This window comes from Pseudopipra pipra, chromosome 9, assembly GCF_036250125.1.
Source record: "Pseudopipra pipra isolate bDixPip1 chromosome 9, bDixPip1.hap1, whole genome shotgun sequence".
Lineage (NCBI taxonomy): Eukaryota > Metazoa > Chordata > Aves > Passeriformes > Pipridae > Pseudopipra > Pseudopipra pipra.
The window spans coordinates 22,562,368-22,579,910 of record NC_087557.1 but is presented as its reverse complement, the minus strand read 5'-3'; the positions used below and the strand labels follow the sequence as shown (position 1 = coordinate 22,579,910).

Genomic DNA, 17,543 nt, shown 5'->3' with positions numbered 1-17,543 from the left:
GGCTGCTTTAATGTCACAGTGACTGAAATGTCACTGCTTTGTTAAAATCACTCAGGCATTTAAATAATGTAATATCAGGATTTATCAGGGAGACAGACTGTGTTAAGGAACGACAGTACACTTGTTTCCAGTTTTTAATGCTTTCTTGTAAAACTGAAAATACAAAACCAGCCGAGCAAATGTAGATCTTTATATACATGAGGTCTGTGATTAAAAAAAGTCCTTTTAGTAAAAAAAAAAAAAGAAAAAAGGAGAAGAACTGACCAACAAGTTAAATGAAAACTGATTAAAGGGAACAACATTCTCAAATGGAAACATACTTTCCAAGATGAAAAAGCTCTTCTTTACAAGTTTATTATATAATTTACATTTACACTTTACTGAGAGAACATACAAAACAAGCTGCTTAAAATGCTCCTCATTCCCTTAAAGCATGAATTTCAAAGTGCCACAGCAAAGGAACAGGTTTCCAATATTATCTTATACAGACTATTCATGTATAAAATGGTTTGGTAAATGTGAGGTGTTCATTTAAATGAGCACATACAAGGATACAGACTAAATAAAAGTACTTGAACAAACCCTTTGTTATTACATACACAGTTATAGGTATAATAAAGGAAACAAGGCCAGCACTGCTTTAGGTATCTGTGTAGATGGAAGGAATGTGATTCAAGCAGTGATCAAAGGCGCCGTTTTGGAAGAACCCATTTTCATCCGTTCCGCTGGAGACCATGTCTTCGGACACACACTGTGCTTCAGGGATTGTGTCATAGCCTGGAATGGGACAAGGGGCATGGACACGAGTTAGTGCCACAGTACAGGTGAGGAAGGCCTGGGATCACACAGGACAGCACAGCATTAATGGGGTTTACCATTAAAGCCTCCCCCAGGAGATGCACACATGGAGTGATCTCCAGGGTTTGTGTTCACAGCTGAAGTGCCCATCCTGTGGAGAGCCAGGCACTTGCCAGTGAAGGGCAAGGACCAGAGTGTGGCTCCCTGGGGACTGCACAGTCATCATCTGAATAGGGTGTCAAAACAATGATTGGGAAAGATCCTACGGAGTGTGCACCCAAAGTGATGCACTCCTCTTGTTTTGTGATTTTCCTTTTTTAATAGCACTTGGGAAAAATGCTCCATGTGTCTCCCAGCTGCTCTTAAGACCCAGAAGAAATCCGGATCCTACATTTAGTGGCTCCCTACATAGTGCAAGTCTGAGGAAGAGTGGCTGGGGCAGGTCTGGCTCACAGAAGGAGTGGAAGGAGCTGAGCACCTCAGCCCACCAAAGCCCACTGGCTCCTCCCCGGGTTGGGCTGGCTGCTGCTTGCCAGGCTGACACTGGGGAGGGGGAGAATTTCTCTGTCCTCCTCCTTTTATAATGCCAAACTTTCACAGCTGTGGGAAACCTCCTGTGCAAACCTCCTGAGCTGCACATCCCTGTGGGAAGGAGCAGGTTTGTCTCCTACCCTTTCTCTTGTCTTTCCCACCTGCCCACACCTGTGCAGGCACCACCAGGCAGGGACAGATCCTGCATCTTACACAGCCAGTCCTGGATACACAGAGACCTGTCAGCTTAATTATGGGTATTTTCCCAGTAGGTATATTTTTATTATTTGAGACCAACTCTCTACTTATTTACATTTCTGCATTTTCCTATGACGTATGAACTTCCTGCTAGTTCTCCAGTCAGATTGTGCTGTCTGCAGAGATCTGGCACACAGTGAATGTCCAAAGGTTCTGGAGGATGAACTCAGCCTGTTGATCTGCCCCGTGCTGTGTCAGCCAAGCAGAGTGACCAGTATTTTGGTAAGTTTTGCAACTGTTTATGTTATGCTAATTTCTATTTGATGGGCCTGTATACAGGGTGGATACACAACCACAGATGGACAAAACCCAAGATAAGCATACACCCCAGAAATCATTATTAGATTGCAGATAGAGTAAACTATCCAACGTCCTGAACAGAAAATAAAAATTTATTGACTGTTAATGTGATTCATGGAACAGCTGTTTGCCAGTCACATTTGGCATTCCTGCGAGATGAGATCTCATTTAATATTAATGGTGCTATAAAAGCCTGAAAAAAATTAATGTGTAGCCTTGATGAATCTTGCAAACCTGAATGGTTCTATTTTACACGCTAAAAGATGAGATGAGATTTATATGTTTCATATATGTTTATGTTTCAGCCTTTTAAGTATTTGCATGCCTCAATAACCACTCTAAAAACAAAAATATTAAACAGAAACATTTCATGATAGTTTAGGCCCAGACAGAAAAATCAACTGTTGTTGAAGTTGGTGTCTTGCCACAGTATTATTCTTTGCTGCTACAATTTCTTTTGGAAAGTTTATTTAGTCTGTTCTTTAAATACTGCAGGCTGTCAATCTAAACTTGAAATTTGATGTTAACATGGAAAAAAAAAGCTATGTTTCAGCAACATCAAACTTATGAATAACACTAAAGAATTCAGAGTTGAAGCTGAAACATCATCTTAAATGTTTCCCTTGTGTTGGTTACTGATCACACACTTTCCAGAATGGAGCAGCAGACAAATGCGTGCACGCTCCCTCTGAACAGAGTCTCCTTTAATACAAAACAAACAGGAAAGTCAACTCTAATTTTGTGGTCTGACTCAGGCCCATTTCAAAAAGCATTTAAACATATGTTTCCAGTATCGTCCTTAACCGAGATGCCCTTTTGAGTACAAGACATGGAGAAAACCTCCTTGGAGATGCATCAGTAAAGACTGTGGCAAACGGTTGTGTTTCATGACAATACTCACTTTTCGTTTGATTTCAGTAATTCTGACCATTCTTAATTGTGGTTTTAAAAGTAGAAAAAGAAAAGGATATTAAAATTATTAAAATACTGAAGCATTATAGTAATCTAGCAATTATAACTTTGACCTGATTATAAAAACCTGCCTGAGCACACCTGAGATGTGCAGTGAACAGCCCACACAATAAATGGGAGAAGTGCCTTGTTTGCCAAGCTCTCCTGAAGATGTGTGTTGCCTATGACATCCATCAGAAGAAGACTTTGTCCATCAGTCAAATACAGCAGGATTAAAATAAAAAGAAAACTGCTTTCCTTCTGGGATATTTACAGATGCAAATGAATTTCAAGTTTTTTATACAAACATATTTTTGTAATAACACTGACTGTAAAAATGTCTTCTTTCCCCTTCCTGCTGAAAATATCATATGGATAATTCTTTACTGGTGGAATAAATTACCTGTTGAAGCTAAAGGTGCATTGAGTATGTGATAGCCATTCTGCCTCAGAGGGTTGAAGCAATGGGATTCCCCTGTGAGCACATCACTGGTGACAGACTGGTCCATTGTTCTGTAGCAGTCTCCATAGTGGAAACAGTTTTGTATGGAGTGAAAGCTGCCTTGGTAACCTGAAAGCAGATATTGCACACACATTTTAACCCTGCTGCAGTGGTACTGACTCCATTTCTGTCACAGTATTCCATTACTGTTGGGGGAGGTTTAGTTCCTCAGTTTTAACTGTGGAAAGATGATTGTGCTGCTCTATAAAGTGTAATAACAGAAGAGCTGCATCAGACTCAGTCCCACAAGGTGCCGTGGCCTGTGATCCCCATCAAGCAGAAATCTCAAGGATGTGCTTCATTTCAAGCAACAGATCAGCTGAACACAGTCAACAGCCCACTTGGTTCAAAGCAAAGTAAGTGCTCCACTGGATCAGATCCAGGATGCTCAGATCCTAAGGAACTGTCTCTGTAACGAGTTACTGTTAATTTAAATGCAATAATGCAATATTTAACTGAATAGCACAGCTTTGTTTTCAGTTGGTGAAGTCTTTTCCCATCCAGTGTGTGTTCTGCACTGCTGGAGACACACTGTTATCTGAAATACCTTTATGGGTACCTTAAACCTCTCTCAGATGCTCTTGATTCAAATGAAACCCTTTTCACTGAACACGGGCCACAGTTTGTGGGTAAAATTGAACCAGAGGTGCAGGACTGACTCCAGATGGATGTCAGGTGAAGACTGAGTTCAGCCAGAGGCTGTTCTGCTTCTGGAAGTGTTGAGACAGATCTGCCTTGGTCTTTCTGCTTTTGGGGCACGTTTGAACTTCTGTTCCCCACACACCCAACATTTCTGATATCCTGCTTTGTTTTAAAAGTGTTACATTACCAAAACCCAGCAGTTTGGGTTTTGCCATCAGAAGCTGTGAATGAGTTTTAGACAACAAAAGAAGATATTAAACAGTAAAGGACACATGAATTGCCGAGGCAAGAATTTTACAACTTACAAGTTGTGCCACATCCTAAAAAGAAATTGTTGTTTGCTCCCATAAGGATGATCCCAGTGCATGCCACAAGATTCATACAAGCCATGGCCTGATTTAATTCTCTTCCTTCCTCCTGCCTCAATAACCCCTTCCTGATTCCAGGTGCATCACACACACTCGTATCAACTACCAGGCAAAGCTCAGGGTCTGTTCACTCTGGTCATGCTTCTTAAGGTGTAATAAATAAGGCCAAGTGAGGCAATTCTTGAGTAGAAATGCAATGAACTCACTGAGTGGTGAAAGATTTGTATTTAAGTTTCACAGTTTAATATGTGCTTTGGCAGAATCTACAAGGATTAGATGATTAATTTTTTGAGAGCGTGAGATCCCCCACAAAATACCTGAAATGTTGATTCCATGACTGGTGAAGTACTAGTGGATGACTTTATTAGATAAAGACTCTACACACACTGTACCAAGGCTGGTCCTATTTGCTGCTATGTTGGAGAAGGCCCAGAAATCTGGAAAGCTGAGTATTAAATGATGCATGTCCTTCCCTGGAATAAATAGACAGCCACCTTTGTTTACTGCCTGGAGAGTCTGGCTCAAAGAACCAAAGAGCTCTTATGAGAGGGAGCAAAGCCATTTTTGATGTGGGTTTAGGTACAGTGCTTTATTGATTGGCTTTGATAATTATCCTGACCTTTCTGTTTACAAGGCACAAACTGCTTGCTGTAAGCCTTCTAAAAATACATCTTTTCAAGATGAGCAGTGAAAAAAAAAGAGACACTTGGCTTCAGAGGAGGTACAACTGGTTGCAGAGAGAACTCAGATGTATTTCTAGAAAAAAAAAATGAACTTTCCCCAGAACATCTGCTATTGACATCACTCCTAGGGAAGGCATGATGTGTATTTTCTCTGTCCTATCCGATGAGGAGACACGGTGTAGGAAAATGCCAGTGTTATTGCACTGCTGTGTTCCCCAGGGCTGGATTCCTGCTAAGTGCTTCCCAAAGAAAATACAGAGAAGTGCACCTTCCCTGCTCTAACATGCCTAGCAGGTGTGATAAATGCAGGAGGCAAACTCAAAAAAACCCATGGAATGAGGAAGGTTGCAGCAGGAACAGGGGTCAGATAAAACAAACCACGACACTATGAGTGGAACTTCTAACCCTTTGGGTTTGTGCCATTAGTTGTGGTTCCTTTAGATTTCTTGAAATGCTTCACACAGAAAATACTAATAATTAAGATATGATTCAAATCCCATAGCCAAGGGTTCAATTAACAACCACATATGGTTGATTAGAGTAAACTAAGCAGGGAGCATTTTTTATAAGTTCTTAAAAAAGACTCCCTCTGGGGGTTAAAATACAAAGTAAGCAAGAAGGCTGGTCTGGTGCAGACATCCCTGCTCCTTCTAGGAGAGCAAATCTGGAGTACCAACTCGGCAGTAAGTGTTTCAGCAATATTTTTTTTGCCACATGGATTTCAGGTTTTCCTTCAGTTTTGATTTAAATCAAGAATTTTCTGAGGTTAATTTTCAAGTGAATAATTTACTAAATGCCCTGTCAGTTTAAAGGATCACTATTAAATGTTTTATGTACAGTAGATGTAGAAATATAACAGTTCATAAAGGAATAAACTGAGTTCCAAACATAACATTTAGTTAAAATTTTGCTCTGAAATAATTTGTGACAGAAAAGCTGCATTTAGCCACTTCACACGGTGCACTGGCTGCCTCTGCTTCTCTAAGGCACAGCCTAGAAAACTTCAAGCAGCTTTAAAAGGAATGATGTAATGAGCAAATAATTGGAATATGGCTATTAAATGCCATCTTGTTATGTCATGTCATTTACACGTATTTGCAAATAAATCTCAGCTTTTCAAATTCCATAAAATTTCTGACAAGAAATCATGTCAGGTATAAATAACTTCAGGATTCCATTGCCTGCCAAATTCTTTCAGCATGTAATAATTTCCATGTGATCTTACTACATCTAGGTTTGAACATATAAATAATGTCAGCTTATTCTTTCATTATCAATATTTCTGCTGCCAGCCTGACGAAACTTGCCATCCCCTAAAAACTCCACAGCCACAATGTTTATGTGCTTCTGTACAGATGCCTCGTTCTACACTAGGCTTATATGGTGCTCCTTTTTTTGGCAAAAGCTCAAAACTCCCAAATTATTACAGATTCCATTAGAAAAATGTGCTATTAATGAACTGAGATGCAAAAGAAAAAAACCAAGATGTCGAGCGAGTACAGCTAAGTACAGGTTACAGATAATTGGTTTCAAAGGCTGCTAATCAAAATTGATTTTGGAATGACCACTTCCATAATGAATTTATAATAATACTTCAACATTTGGCCAAAGTGGAAAATTATTGCTTTTTCAAAACCACATGACACAACACTTAGAAAGCAACAATTCATTCAAAAGGAAATGTGGTTTTCTTAAGGAATAAAGTCAATTTATTTAAGTGGTTCAAAACTTGTTCTGTCTATGCATTTGTTTCTGCCGTAGTAATGAGCTGCTAAACTTTCCTCTTGTGGCTTGTAGTTATTTAGCTCATTATAGCAACATAATCATATATCATTATATGCTATCATAAATCTGCCACTTTTCCCTTACAGAGTTAATCCTTTTAAATTGAATAATCTGTTGAGCATCAGGTTGAGTTAGTTTTTCCTTCAGCACAAATCATTAAATATAATACACTTTAACTTCTCAGACTAAGCCTGTCCAACCAAGGAGCAAAAACTCAGAGAATGAGGGGCAGAGGGAACTGCTGGGATACCCAACCCCACCACAGCTGGGAGCTGCCCATGGCTTTGTGTTCAGGATCTGGGCTTCAGCTCCACCCAGAGCACGTGAGAGAAAGCAAAACCTCCTATTTTACTCACTTGGCAAATTGATCACATGTGATACTTCAGCAGCCAAAAATGACCTTATAGAAATGACAATACAGCTGTGAAACAAGTCCTGAAGAGCTGCTTATCTGCCTGGATAAACCTATCTGCTAGGTTATCCCTGCAGCCAGACAGATGTCCGGCACACTTCTTTATTGGGAATATTTACCACACTTAAGCAGCTCACCATCTGGATTGTATAACATGTTTCTTAAACATGCAAGCTCCTGTGACTGGGAGAATCTGTGATAATAACATATCTTGCTAATTTATGCCTCAAAAATTGCAGGAACATTAATTAGTTCCCTCAGCAGAACTCCAGAATAGGTATATAAGCTCCCAATTAAAAAGGCTGAGTAATTCAGAACAAAAAATGTTTTAAATTAAGCAGTGGGACAGCTGCTGAGCTGCTCCCATTCCTGTCCTCAAATCCCACAGGCACTCTACAGTTGTTCAGAGCGCATTTGCATATTACTATATAAAATAATACACATGATAAACTTCCAAGTAGTAAATGGGAAAATATTTTTTCTTGGTCCAGTCTCATGTCTAGTGCTTCACTGTGAGTGGACTGAGCAGGACACTGCCAAGGTGTGCCTCAGCCATGTCCTTTGGGACTATGTGGTTCTTGCAGGGTCACTCTCCAGGCTGGATGACCAGTCAGGAGAAGGGCATGGCCATCTACTGCAAAACCTGAATAAATGCAATAAATCTGCTGTTGTGACAGTTTTCCCCTTGATGATGACATGTTGCAGCATGAACCTGCCTGAAAAATTTGATCTGTATGTACATCAATCCAGTTTAAAAACTGGAGTTCCCACTGAAATGCCGACAGTCCCTTAACAAGACAGTATTGGCCGAGCATGAAAAAGTGAAATAAATCCTTTCTCCCCAGGTAGGAATTAGAAAAGTTGAAAGAAAAAAAAAAAAGAAAAACAAAGAGGGAAGAGTTACCTTGAGCTCCCTGCTGCACTGACTGGTTTTGAAACGGAGCATAAGGTGTATTTGGAATTCCAGAAAACTGCTGCCCGTTTGGTGACTGGCTGTGGGACGATGGAGAGCCGTGTTTCTGCAGGAGGGACGGTGGAACTAACGCTTTCAGGGGGCTGACAAGTGGAGAGATTATGTTGGGAGCAAGCCTAGAAAAAGAAAATACAGGAAAACTTCCTATATCACATCACAATATGGGAAAAGGAATACTCCAATGGCATTATCTCCATAATGGTCACATGACAGGTACAAATTATATTGTAAAAAAAAAGGACAACAATGCAATGCTACTTCCAGGTATTCGCTAGGAGGAAAAGGGACTTAGAAAAGGAATTCTGTTCCTTTACACTGATTTCCTGTACCAGCCATAATGGCAGGCTCAAAATGACACCACTTCTCAGTAAGCAACTTTAACACAGCTCAGGTTGAATTTAAAATTTCATGATCTGAGATACACATCCAGAAAAGGAAGTGGAAGATGTAGGTAAAAAGAAAAGGCATTTCTTTGAGCAGCCCCAGAACCTTCAGATGCTGGAAAAATCCACCTCTCCAAAAGCCACCCTGTGGAAACTTCACAGCTACAGGTCCCAAGGCATAGAAATAAAACAACCTCTGCAGGTTATAATACATGTCACCAAGCTGGAAAAAAGAATTACTGAGCACAAACCACTGCAGGCATACAAATAATCAACTAAAACAAAATTACATCTCTCACTGGTGTCTTCCTCTGCCATTGCACAGGCCACTCAAACACCATCAACCATCATCTCACACGACTGCTTCTTGGAGCAGCTGGGAATGGCCCTGGGGAGGGAGTGAGGCTGTGCCTGACTCAGGGTTAAGCACTACACGGGAGTGTGCAAGAGGTAAATAGAGGGGAACTGTGAATTAATGGTGACAACAGCTTAATCAAATTTACCATGAGAGGCAGAGGAACACTGCCAAAAGCTGTCACAGCAACACTCTATTAAAAGGAGCTTAAATAAATCAACCAGTCCAAGCCCATCTGATGCTGAAATAATTCCATCTCCCGAAGCAGGAAAACAAGACATATAATATAAACCATGGAGAGTCTGAATATCCCCAAACTGAACTGAAGAATTAAATTAGGATTGTTAAATGAGTGGATGCAAGGATATTTTCGAGTCAAATACGTAAGAACTGGAAAACGGGGTTTTGTGAGGAAGACACCCCCGCTCCCAATAAGCACTGACCAGCAATATGTAAAATAAAGAGGAGTTAAGTCCAATTTTAAGAGCCAACATGCAACTAAAAAGGATCATCTTATTTGTTTTCTGCTTTGGTAAAGGCCTGGGGCTGCAGAGGCGCCAAAAAGGGACCAGGGGATGCAGGGGCCACCTGTGCCCTCCTCGGGGCAGAGACCAAACGCTGTCCGGAGCCGGGGCTGGCTCGCAGCGGATGCTCCGGGGGAAATGCCGAGTTCATCCTGAGCAGCCGCCGGACGCCAAGGGCAGCTCCCGCGGCCGCAGCTTCTCCTCCCAGGTCTCGGCAGCGCAGCAGTTCAGCCCCAGCGAGCTGCGAGTCGGGTCCCCTGCAAAGGCTCTGCACTGCTGCCTGTGCTGAACTGCTGCTCCCCGGCAGGGCTGACACGATCTGCTGGCACCCACACAGCCTTTGCTCCGGGCTCTTCCCGAGCGCCGGCACAGGAGCATCGGGAATTACAGCCCGGTCACCAGCCCCCTCCTACGGCGCACATGGAGACATTGTGCTCCACGCGCCAGGAATGCCGCGAGAAGCCTGGAAATGCTTCTATCTGAAAGGAGATTAAAAAGACTGCAGTTGTTTTCATTGGAAAGATAATAGCTAAGAGAGCTCATGATAGTGACATTTATATGGATAATGACCACACACACATTTGAAAGAGAAACAAAAGATGTACTAAAAACTCCAAGGCCGGGATGAGCCAGAAACCACTCTGAATAGGGGAGGGAAATGCTTCTGGGGAGAGTCCTCTGCAACTGCCTGTGTTGGGTTTCCTCTGCCTGCTCTTGAAATGTCTTGTCCTGGCTACTGCTGGGAAATGCAGCACCCCATGGAGACCTGCTGGGCTGCTCCGAGAGCTTTGTTGGGATGGGGGAGCCATTGTGGTTTTAAATTCTATGCAATCATGTTGCCTGTCGAACAAAAATGGTACACTTAGGTATCCAGCTGTGGGAATACTGAAAATCCCAGCTTCCCTACCCATTTTAACTACTCCCACAGGCTACTTAAATCTTAAACCATGGGAGAAGAATTTAACAGTTTTTATTGTTATTTTTAAAGCAGCGCTTGTCCCCACTCACTCTCCTGCATTCCTGTTTTTCCTGTGTGTGAGCTCAGCAGTTGTGACAGAGCTTGTGCTTTTCAGTGGGCTGGTTGAGGGAGGTGAGATCCCCCTGCGAGGCCGGAGGGGTGCAGGCCCTGCTCCAGCAGGGAATGCTGAGCGGAGCGCGGAGCTGCCAGCTCGCTGCTCCCACTGGGCACGGCTGCCCTGGAGCTGGAGCTCAGCAAACATAGCTGGCTGTGGGCAGCAGTATCCTAGGAGCAGGAACCTGAGCTGAAACCCTGAAAGCTCCGTGGAACACTTGACCATGGCTGCCTCCTCTGCAGCAAGGGTTTCACAGAATCAGCAGGTCACAGCAAAAATCCACCACGTTCACCTCGCTCTCTCCCAAACAGGGAATTTAACGTGTTTCCTGTAAGTTAAGGCACAGTTTTTAACTAGGAAAGGGCTTTGCTCAGCAGGAAAATCTGCCTATATTAGAAAAAGCGGTCAGCATGGGGATTTGTCTCCTTAAAATATTCATCACAATCCCTGCAGCTCAAGCTGGTCCCTAAAATGTTGCTCTGTGTGTGTGTGCTGTGTGAATGTGCTCTGGCACGCTTGAAGGGAGTTTTTCATCAGCTAAACTGTCCAGCTCCCAGTGCTGTGGTTTTAATTCTCTACTGAATATCTGCCTACTAATTAGGTTGCTGTGATACTCAGACTGTTAAAAGAGAGGAGGAATCATTCCTGATAGAAATTAAACAGATAATGCACTAGCAACAGAAAAGAGCCTAAAAGGAGATGTTTTCTGTGTGGAAGATGAAACACTGAACGACTTACACCGGGAACTCAGCTGGATGCACTAAAAATTCCCAGGCAGTAGCTCAGGCATGTATGTTTCAATAACTAATAGCCTGCACATTTCCTGTTAATACTGTACTACAACCACAGTTTGCTTTGCTTTGGATAGTAATAATAAATATATACCATATATTTTACCTTAATTGTAATTTGTATAATTCTGTAAATTTGCAGGTCCTTTGGGGGCTTTTTAATATACATCTGTGCCTATATATAGCTATATAGAGAGACATATAAATACTCTCACAGGCATGTAAAAAAATCCTTATCCTTCCTTAATTCATTACATTTGAGGGCTCCTGGCTATATGGAATATTTCTGTTCAGGACCATACAAGGGTGAGTGGAGGACCAGCCTCCTCTCCACCCTGCCCAAGACATGGGAGCATCATGGAGAGAAGCAGGTTGCTGAGAACAAAAGGAACATTTTGCTCACACAGCATGCCCTGGCCTGTGCCATTCATAGCCACAGGAGCCACAGAGTCAAACAAAATACCTAGTTTTTTAAAAAGGGACTGAATAATTGAATGGCCAAAACCAACATTTCCATGCTAAGCGAGGGGTAATCAAATCTTGTGGTTCAGGACGTAAAGTGATCGCCCAAGGAGGCCCAACTTTGGATGACTGACCAGGTATTGTGGTTTTTTTCAAATTCCCTTTGAAGCCTCACATGTAGGATGGTGCTGAAGACACAACACCCATCCTGAGGGAGCTGTGATTTCAGGCAGGCTTGCACAGCTCATGTGTCCCTCTCTGAGGACGCATCAGCAGGCACTCGAGTAAAAGGACTAATCAGAAAAATCCTGTTTATGTGATACCTTCATCCACACAGTGCAGAAAACTATGGGAAGAACTGACCCTGACTCCTTAACACACCCAGTCTGTGGTCCTGGGCACGTTCCTGCACCGTGCTCAGCACTGCCTGAAAATAACCGGCTCCACGGCCCTTCCAGTGGGAGCTCCTGCAGTCAGGTGGGATTCTACCCACAAGGGGTCATTAAAACAAGTGTCAGACACAGACAACGAGGCAGTTCCTCTGCTGCAAAGCATTTACCACATCAATGAGGACACTCAGAAATCTTAGTCTAAACAGGAGGATTTAAAAAAAAAAAAAGAAAATTAAAAGTCATAATAGAGAAGATACTCATCTGGTCTCCTCTCACTTTATAAGTGCATAACTTTAGGAATGTCAAATAGAAATCCCAGTAAGACTTCTATATAAATTTTCTTAGGATCATGTTTTAACAATTTATTTTGGATGGTGAAAGTTTATATTATTGCAAGTAAGGCCTATGTGAGGGAACTACTAAGGTATATCACGAGCTAGCAGTGATCTAGAGAAAAGACACCTAAAGGCTACAAGTATCATTACTTTGCTTTAGAATTATTTATCCTCTCTCCACTCTCAGCCTCCCCAAGCAGGCACTGGTGTTAAGGATTTGTGTATTTTCACAATGCACACCAAATGTCCTGTTCCAGTATCAGAACCAAAAATTAAATACATATCGATATTGATTGTTCTTTCTTTCTATCACAGTGTCTGGATGTATGTTTTCTATATTCACCCACAGTGCTTAGTCTGAGTAAGAAACAGATTTACACTTTGCTTTAGCCAGTCCTTGTTCAATACCAGTTCCAGGACAAATTAACACAGAGTAAGAAATTGCAAAGCTATTTTAAGGTAAGAGAATCTGACTAGACCTTGACTGCCAAAAGCTACACACAGTATATACTTGGTAAATACTGAATGGAATTGAAAATTTAAAAATAATGAAAATAAATTCAAACTAGAATTTTGGAATCATAAATAGGAACGAATTGTAGCTGCAAATGGAAATATCTAAGGGATGTTTCCAATATGAAAACTGTCTGGGTTTGTTTTTTTTTACTGATGTGATGGCTTGATTGGCAGATTCCTCAGCTAAACAAAGAACCTCAACCCATATCCCATTGAGTTCAGTGGAAACTGGACCAAATCCAGGCTGAAAAACATCTGTCCTTTATCTCACCATTTTTTGTGTATTTGGGTTATAAGACCCTTCTGTAACAAAGTTTCATGCACAGCATATCACCATATCGAACAATCTTGACTTTGAGGATTATGTTTAACTCATATTAATATGAAGAAAAGTACCCAGTAGAGCACCAGAGTAAGAAGCACAAAGCAAAGCAGCTCCACGTTTTATCTGAAGTGACTTGTGCAGTACTGGAGCCAGTCACAGGACTGAGAGTTTCCATGAGACGAGGTTCTACCATAAAATCCAGCACACCAACCAGCTCATTCATAAAACCTCTCCCCCAAGCATTACAGTTACTGATACTGTGAGAAAGCCCAATTCAGTTCCAGGACCAGGAGATTTTTTTTTTTTAATGGAAAAAAAAATGTTAACACCGATTTTCATCTCTTCCTTTAATATTAAAAATGATGTGTAAAGCTCTGCTAATCAGGTCTCTGGATAGTGCCCAATCTCTTGCCACGTGTTTCTGTTCTGGGTCCTGCCCTACGGGAATTTCTGTCAGCACATGCTCAGGAAACAGTTACACCGTTCACTCTTTCTGGACTTTTTTTTTAAGACAGACTCTATCTGAAGTTTGGTGAACCTTTGCACTAATCACTGCCAGGTGCCTCTGGCTACATTTCTGGAATGCAAGGAATCTTTTCCTTCTTTCCCTCTTTCTTCCTTTCTGCTCTTCCCCCCCTCTCCCTGCTATGTAATAAATCCTTCAATGCACATCACCTTGCTGGGCATCACTGCATTTCTCACCCTTCTCCATGAGCAGTGAGCACCCCAGTGCCAGGGCTGTGACCAGGGCTGTGACTGCAGGACAGGACCCTGTGCTCCTGGTTCTCCATTCTCGGGCTGTGCCCCTGCCCAGTGTGGGGAGGTGGCTGCCAGGGGAGACTCAGGCTCTATCCCTGGCTCTGCTGCTGGTGACACACCTGTGTGTGACATCTTTAAAGCAGGGCTGAGGCAATGTCAGCCTTTTTCTGGATTTTAGATAAACACAAGATACTATTTTTCAGTCAGAATGTTGCCTTGGATTATTTGGATCCAGTTCTGCACCGTCACTTACCCACACTGAGCAGGGTCCACACGTGCCTGCAATGAGTGCAGGAGCTTCTCAGCTGTGAGGAGGAAGAGGGGCTTCATAAACATCATGGAGGACACTATCCACGGGGTCTTTAATGTGACTGAAGAGTCTTAGGCCATTTAATTGCTTTAGAGTATTTTTAATAATACCAAAAACAGTGATACTAAACCAATTTAATGTTCAAAATTACAGAGGAGCCAAAGGAGTCCTCTCCTGGTGCACTCAGAGGATTTCTGTGTGGGCCTTCTCTTTGGTTACAGAGGGACTTCCCAAAACACTGTCTTTTCTAACAAATACACATCTGAGTTGGGCGTAAAACATAACTCGGTATCTGTCATGCACTTCATCATCCACACAAACTCACACAGACACACAAACACGTTTTTTCTATGTTAAATGAGTATCTCTATAATTGTTCTGACCTAAGACGAGCAATTTCTGCAAAGCAATTAATCACAGTGACCATAATGGGAACTGTGCCAATCTAAAAGATGTTTTTATTTGTAAGGGTTTGTTCAAAAACCTTTGAAATGAAGTTGATGAACTGCTACAGTGGAAGCTGCTACACTGACTTGTGTATTCTGATGTAAATGAAGAGTATGGAAGGGAAATTTGAAAACTTATTCTTGCTAACAATACAGCAGGAAAATGTATTTCAAAGTGAAAGAAAATCCTTATTAATGTGGTCAAAGAAACATCCAAACGTATTTAAATAAAAAGTGCTGCCTTAGGTTCAAGTGATTGCCAGGAAGTCAATTACCAAGACATGTAATCAAACACAGAGACTGTGTGCTCAGTGTTACCCAGCATGTGCTGCATGCTTGACTGACCTATCTGATTTCAGTCATTTAAGGTCATTATTCTCTGGCAAGAACGCAGCAAGATGCTTCCAGGTGCAGGTAGATTCTGTACAGGTAGCTGATGTCTGCTTTCTCCAAGTTTGCCATCTGAAAAGTGCTGCCACTATAGTGGGAGGTGTTCGAGTAACTTCATCACTCGTTACACCACTCTACACTATTGTGTTTGGTGTGTAAGGTTTACATCCAACAGAAGTTTTGCTTCAAAAGCAAAACAAAGTTTGAAAAAAAAAATCAGCTTTACAGGTGTTAAGTATAAACTTAAATACAGGTAAGACCAGTAATGGCTAAAATCATTAAGTAATGCAGAAGACCTCTGGTTGAATGCAGCTTAAATGCCTTCTGAGTTAGACCAACTCCTTTAACCCCCCACCTTCTCCTGTAACACTCTCATTTCTGACTCTAAGACAGTTTTCTACAGTGTCTCCTCTGGGCAGGCAACGTGGCCCTTCCTTTGAGATGCACTACTGAAGGCCCTCTCATGAGTGTCATTCCAGCCCTCTCAGAAACACAAATTAAAGACATGCCCACCTCTTTCTGCCGATGGACAAACAGTATTTACCCCGGGATCCGGCACTGAGTGCTCCTTAACCACGTAATCACTGAAATGAGCCTGTGCTAAGGCTAATTTTGCTTTAAGGTGGGGAGGGGGGAAACCTGTATAAGCCTATCTGGACATGATTATAAATGAATTCTGATCACATTTTCTACAGTGAGATAAATGACTTGGGATTGGAAAGCAGATGCTTTTAATCACTGCTGTTCTTTGTTACACGAGCCCAGTGCCCACCTGTACATTGTTCTTTCTCTGGACAGATGTACTGATGCCCCTTTTGCGTGCTCAGATCCGTAACACCGAGATAAATTATGATGGGTTCTTGGCTTCCTCCACTGAAAATGTTTTCAGCTGTCAGAGATATCTGTTTCTTGTTATTGGTTTTAGTGCTTTTGAAAGAAAGACTAAAACACTGACTTGTGTATGCTGTTATAAATGAAGAGTATTCTCCAGTGGAATGAAGTGAATGAGGGATGTATCTCCCTGCTCTGTTACAAAGTCTGGGTAGGTATTTAGTTCTCCGAAGTACTTCTAGAGAGCAAAGATTTGTTTCTTACAAAGGCTCTAACAACATGCTAGTTCTTAGTCAATTGATTTATATGAACTCACAAACTTAATTAACGTGATTAATAAATAAACAAGATTAATAAAAATTAGAAGTAGCTAAGACACCTAATTGTTGCTTAAAGTAATGAGAATTAGGAACACAAATGTATTTTCCTACCTGGCCTGAATCCTGGCAGCTCAAGGGGACAGCACAGCATATTGAAAAAGATCTCCCCATGTAACACACAAGATTTTATCCTTTGTGTTTCAATCTTAAAGATATCAGGGATTTCCAATCTGGTTTTCCTGGGTTGGGCAGAAGGAAGGCTCTGTGTACCTTGTGTTACTTTATGTAAGAAGAAATGAAGGACTAAATTTTTAACAGAGAACTCTTTACATTTCAGTATTTCTGTGATATTTGAAATAACAGGTGCTAAGAAGCAAGCAAACAAAAATTCTGATGTTTAAGCTGCCTGATTAAAATGTCTCTTTTCACTTCATAGTTCTAGAGTCCTGTTTCTTGTGATTATTTGTATGGGTCAGTGTCACTTCAGGGGGGTCTGGCCTGTGGTCTGGGCTGGTTGCAGTTGGCTGGTGAGAAGCGCAGGCAACAGAGAGTTGTGTGAGCACCTTCCTCTAACCTTGGCTTACTTAGTCCTTTATGTTAAAGGCTCACGAGTTTGGGTTCGGAGTCCTCATTAATCACCACCTATGGACATCACAGATGCCTTAATCCCACTAGTTCTTCGTTTACTGTTGTGTTTACAGAGCAGAAATGACCTAATTTACCACAGGAATATAAAAAAATAGTTTCCCTTTCCCTTGGAGACTCATCACTTTCCCAGTACAGTCATTATTTGCCAGTGCCCAGGTTCTGTTGGGAGCAGAAGTGCTGCTTGTCAGGGGCAGCACAAGTGACAGAGAGCCCCAGTCACACACACAGAGACCGTGTTCGGGGCCCACAAAGTGACCTTGTTGGGTCATTACACCAAATTGGTGCAAATCCCAAACCTGGTGCCACCACTCGAACTCACTTAACTTCACTCATATCAGTTTCACTTAAGCTGATAATTTATCTCACTGAATATTCTCAACTGGAATATACAGGGATAGTCTACAAGCGAAACTAAGTACACTTTTAGATGGCTTGGATAACAACAGCTAAAAAAACAGCAGAAAGGAAGCCAAGTGCAAC

General features: G+C 41.8%; 1 protein-coding gene across 3 annotated transcripts in view; it reads right to left on the bottom strand.

The window, feature by feature from the left end:
- Positions 1 to 320: 320 nt before the first annotated feature.
- The window catches only part of GLIS1 (GLIS family zinc finger 1), a 183,072-nt gene continuing 165,849 nt past the window's right edge, over positions 321 to 17,543 (bottom strand). For all 3 annotated transcript variants that reach the window (XM_064665176.1, XM_064665175.1, XM_064665177.1), the window contains 3 exons: positions 8,135 to 8,319; positions 3,242 to 3,409; positions 321 to 777 (listed from right to left, as the gene is read on the bottom strand). In XM_064665176.1, coding sequence (XP_064521246.1) covers positions 641 to 777; positions 3,242 to 3,409; positions 8,135 to 8,319 — 490 coding nt within the window. In that variant the 3' untranslated portion in view covers positions 321 to 640. The remainder of the gene's footprint in view (positions 778 to 3,241; positions 3,410 to 8,134; positions 8,320 to 17,543) is intronic.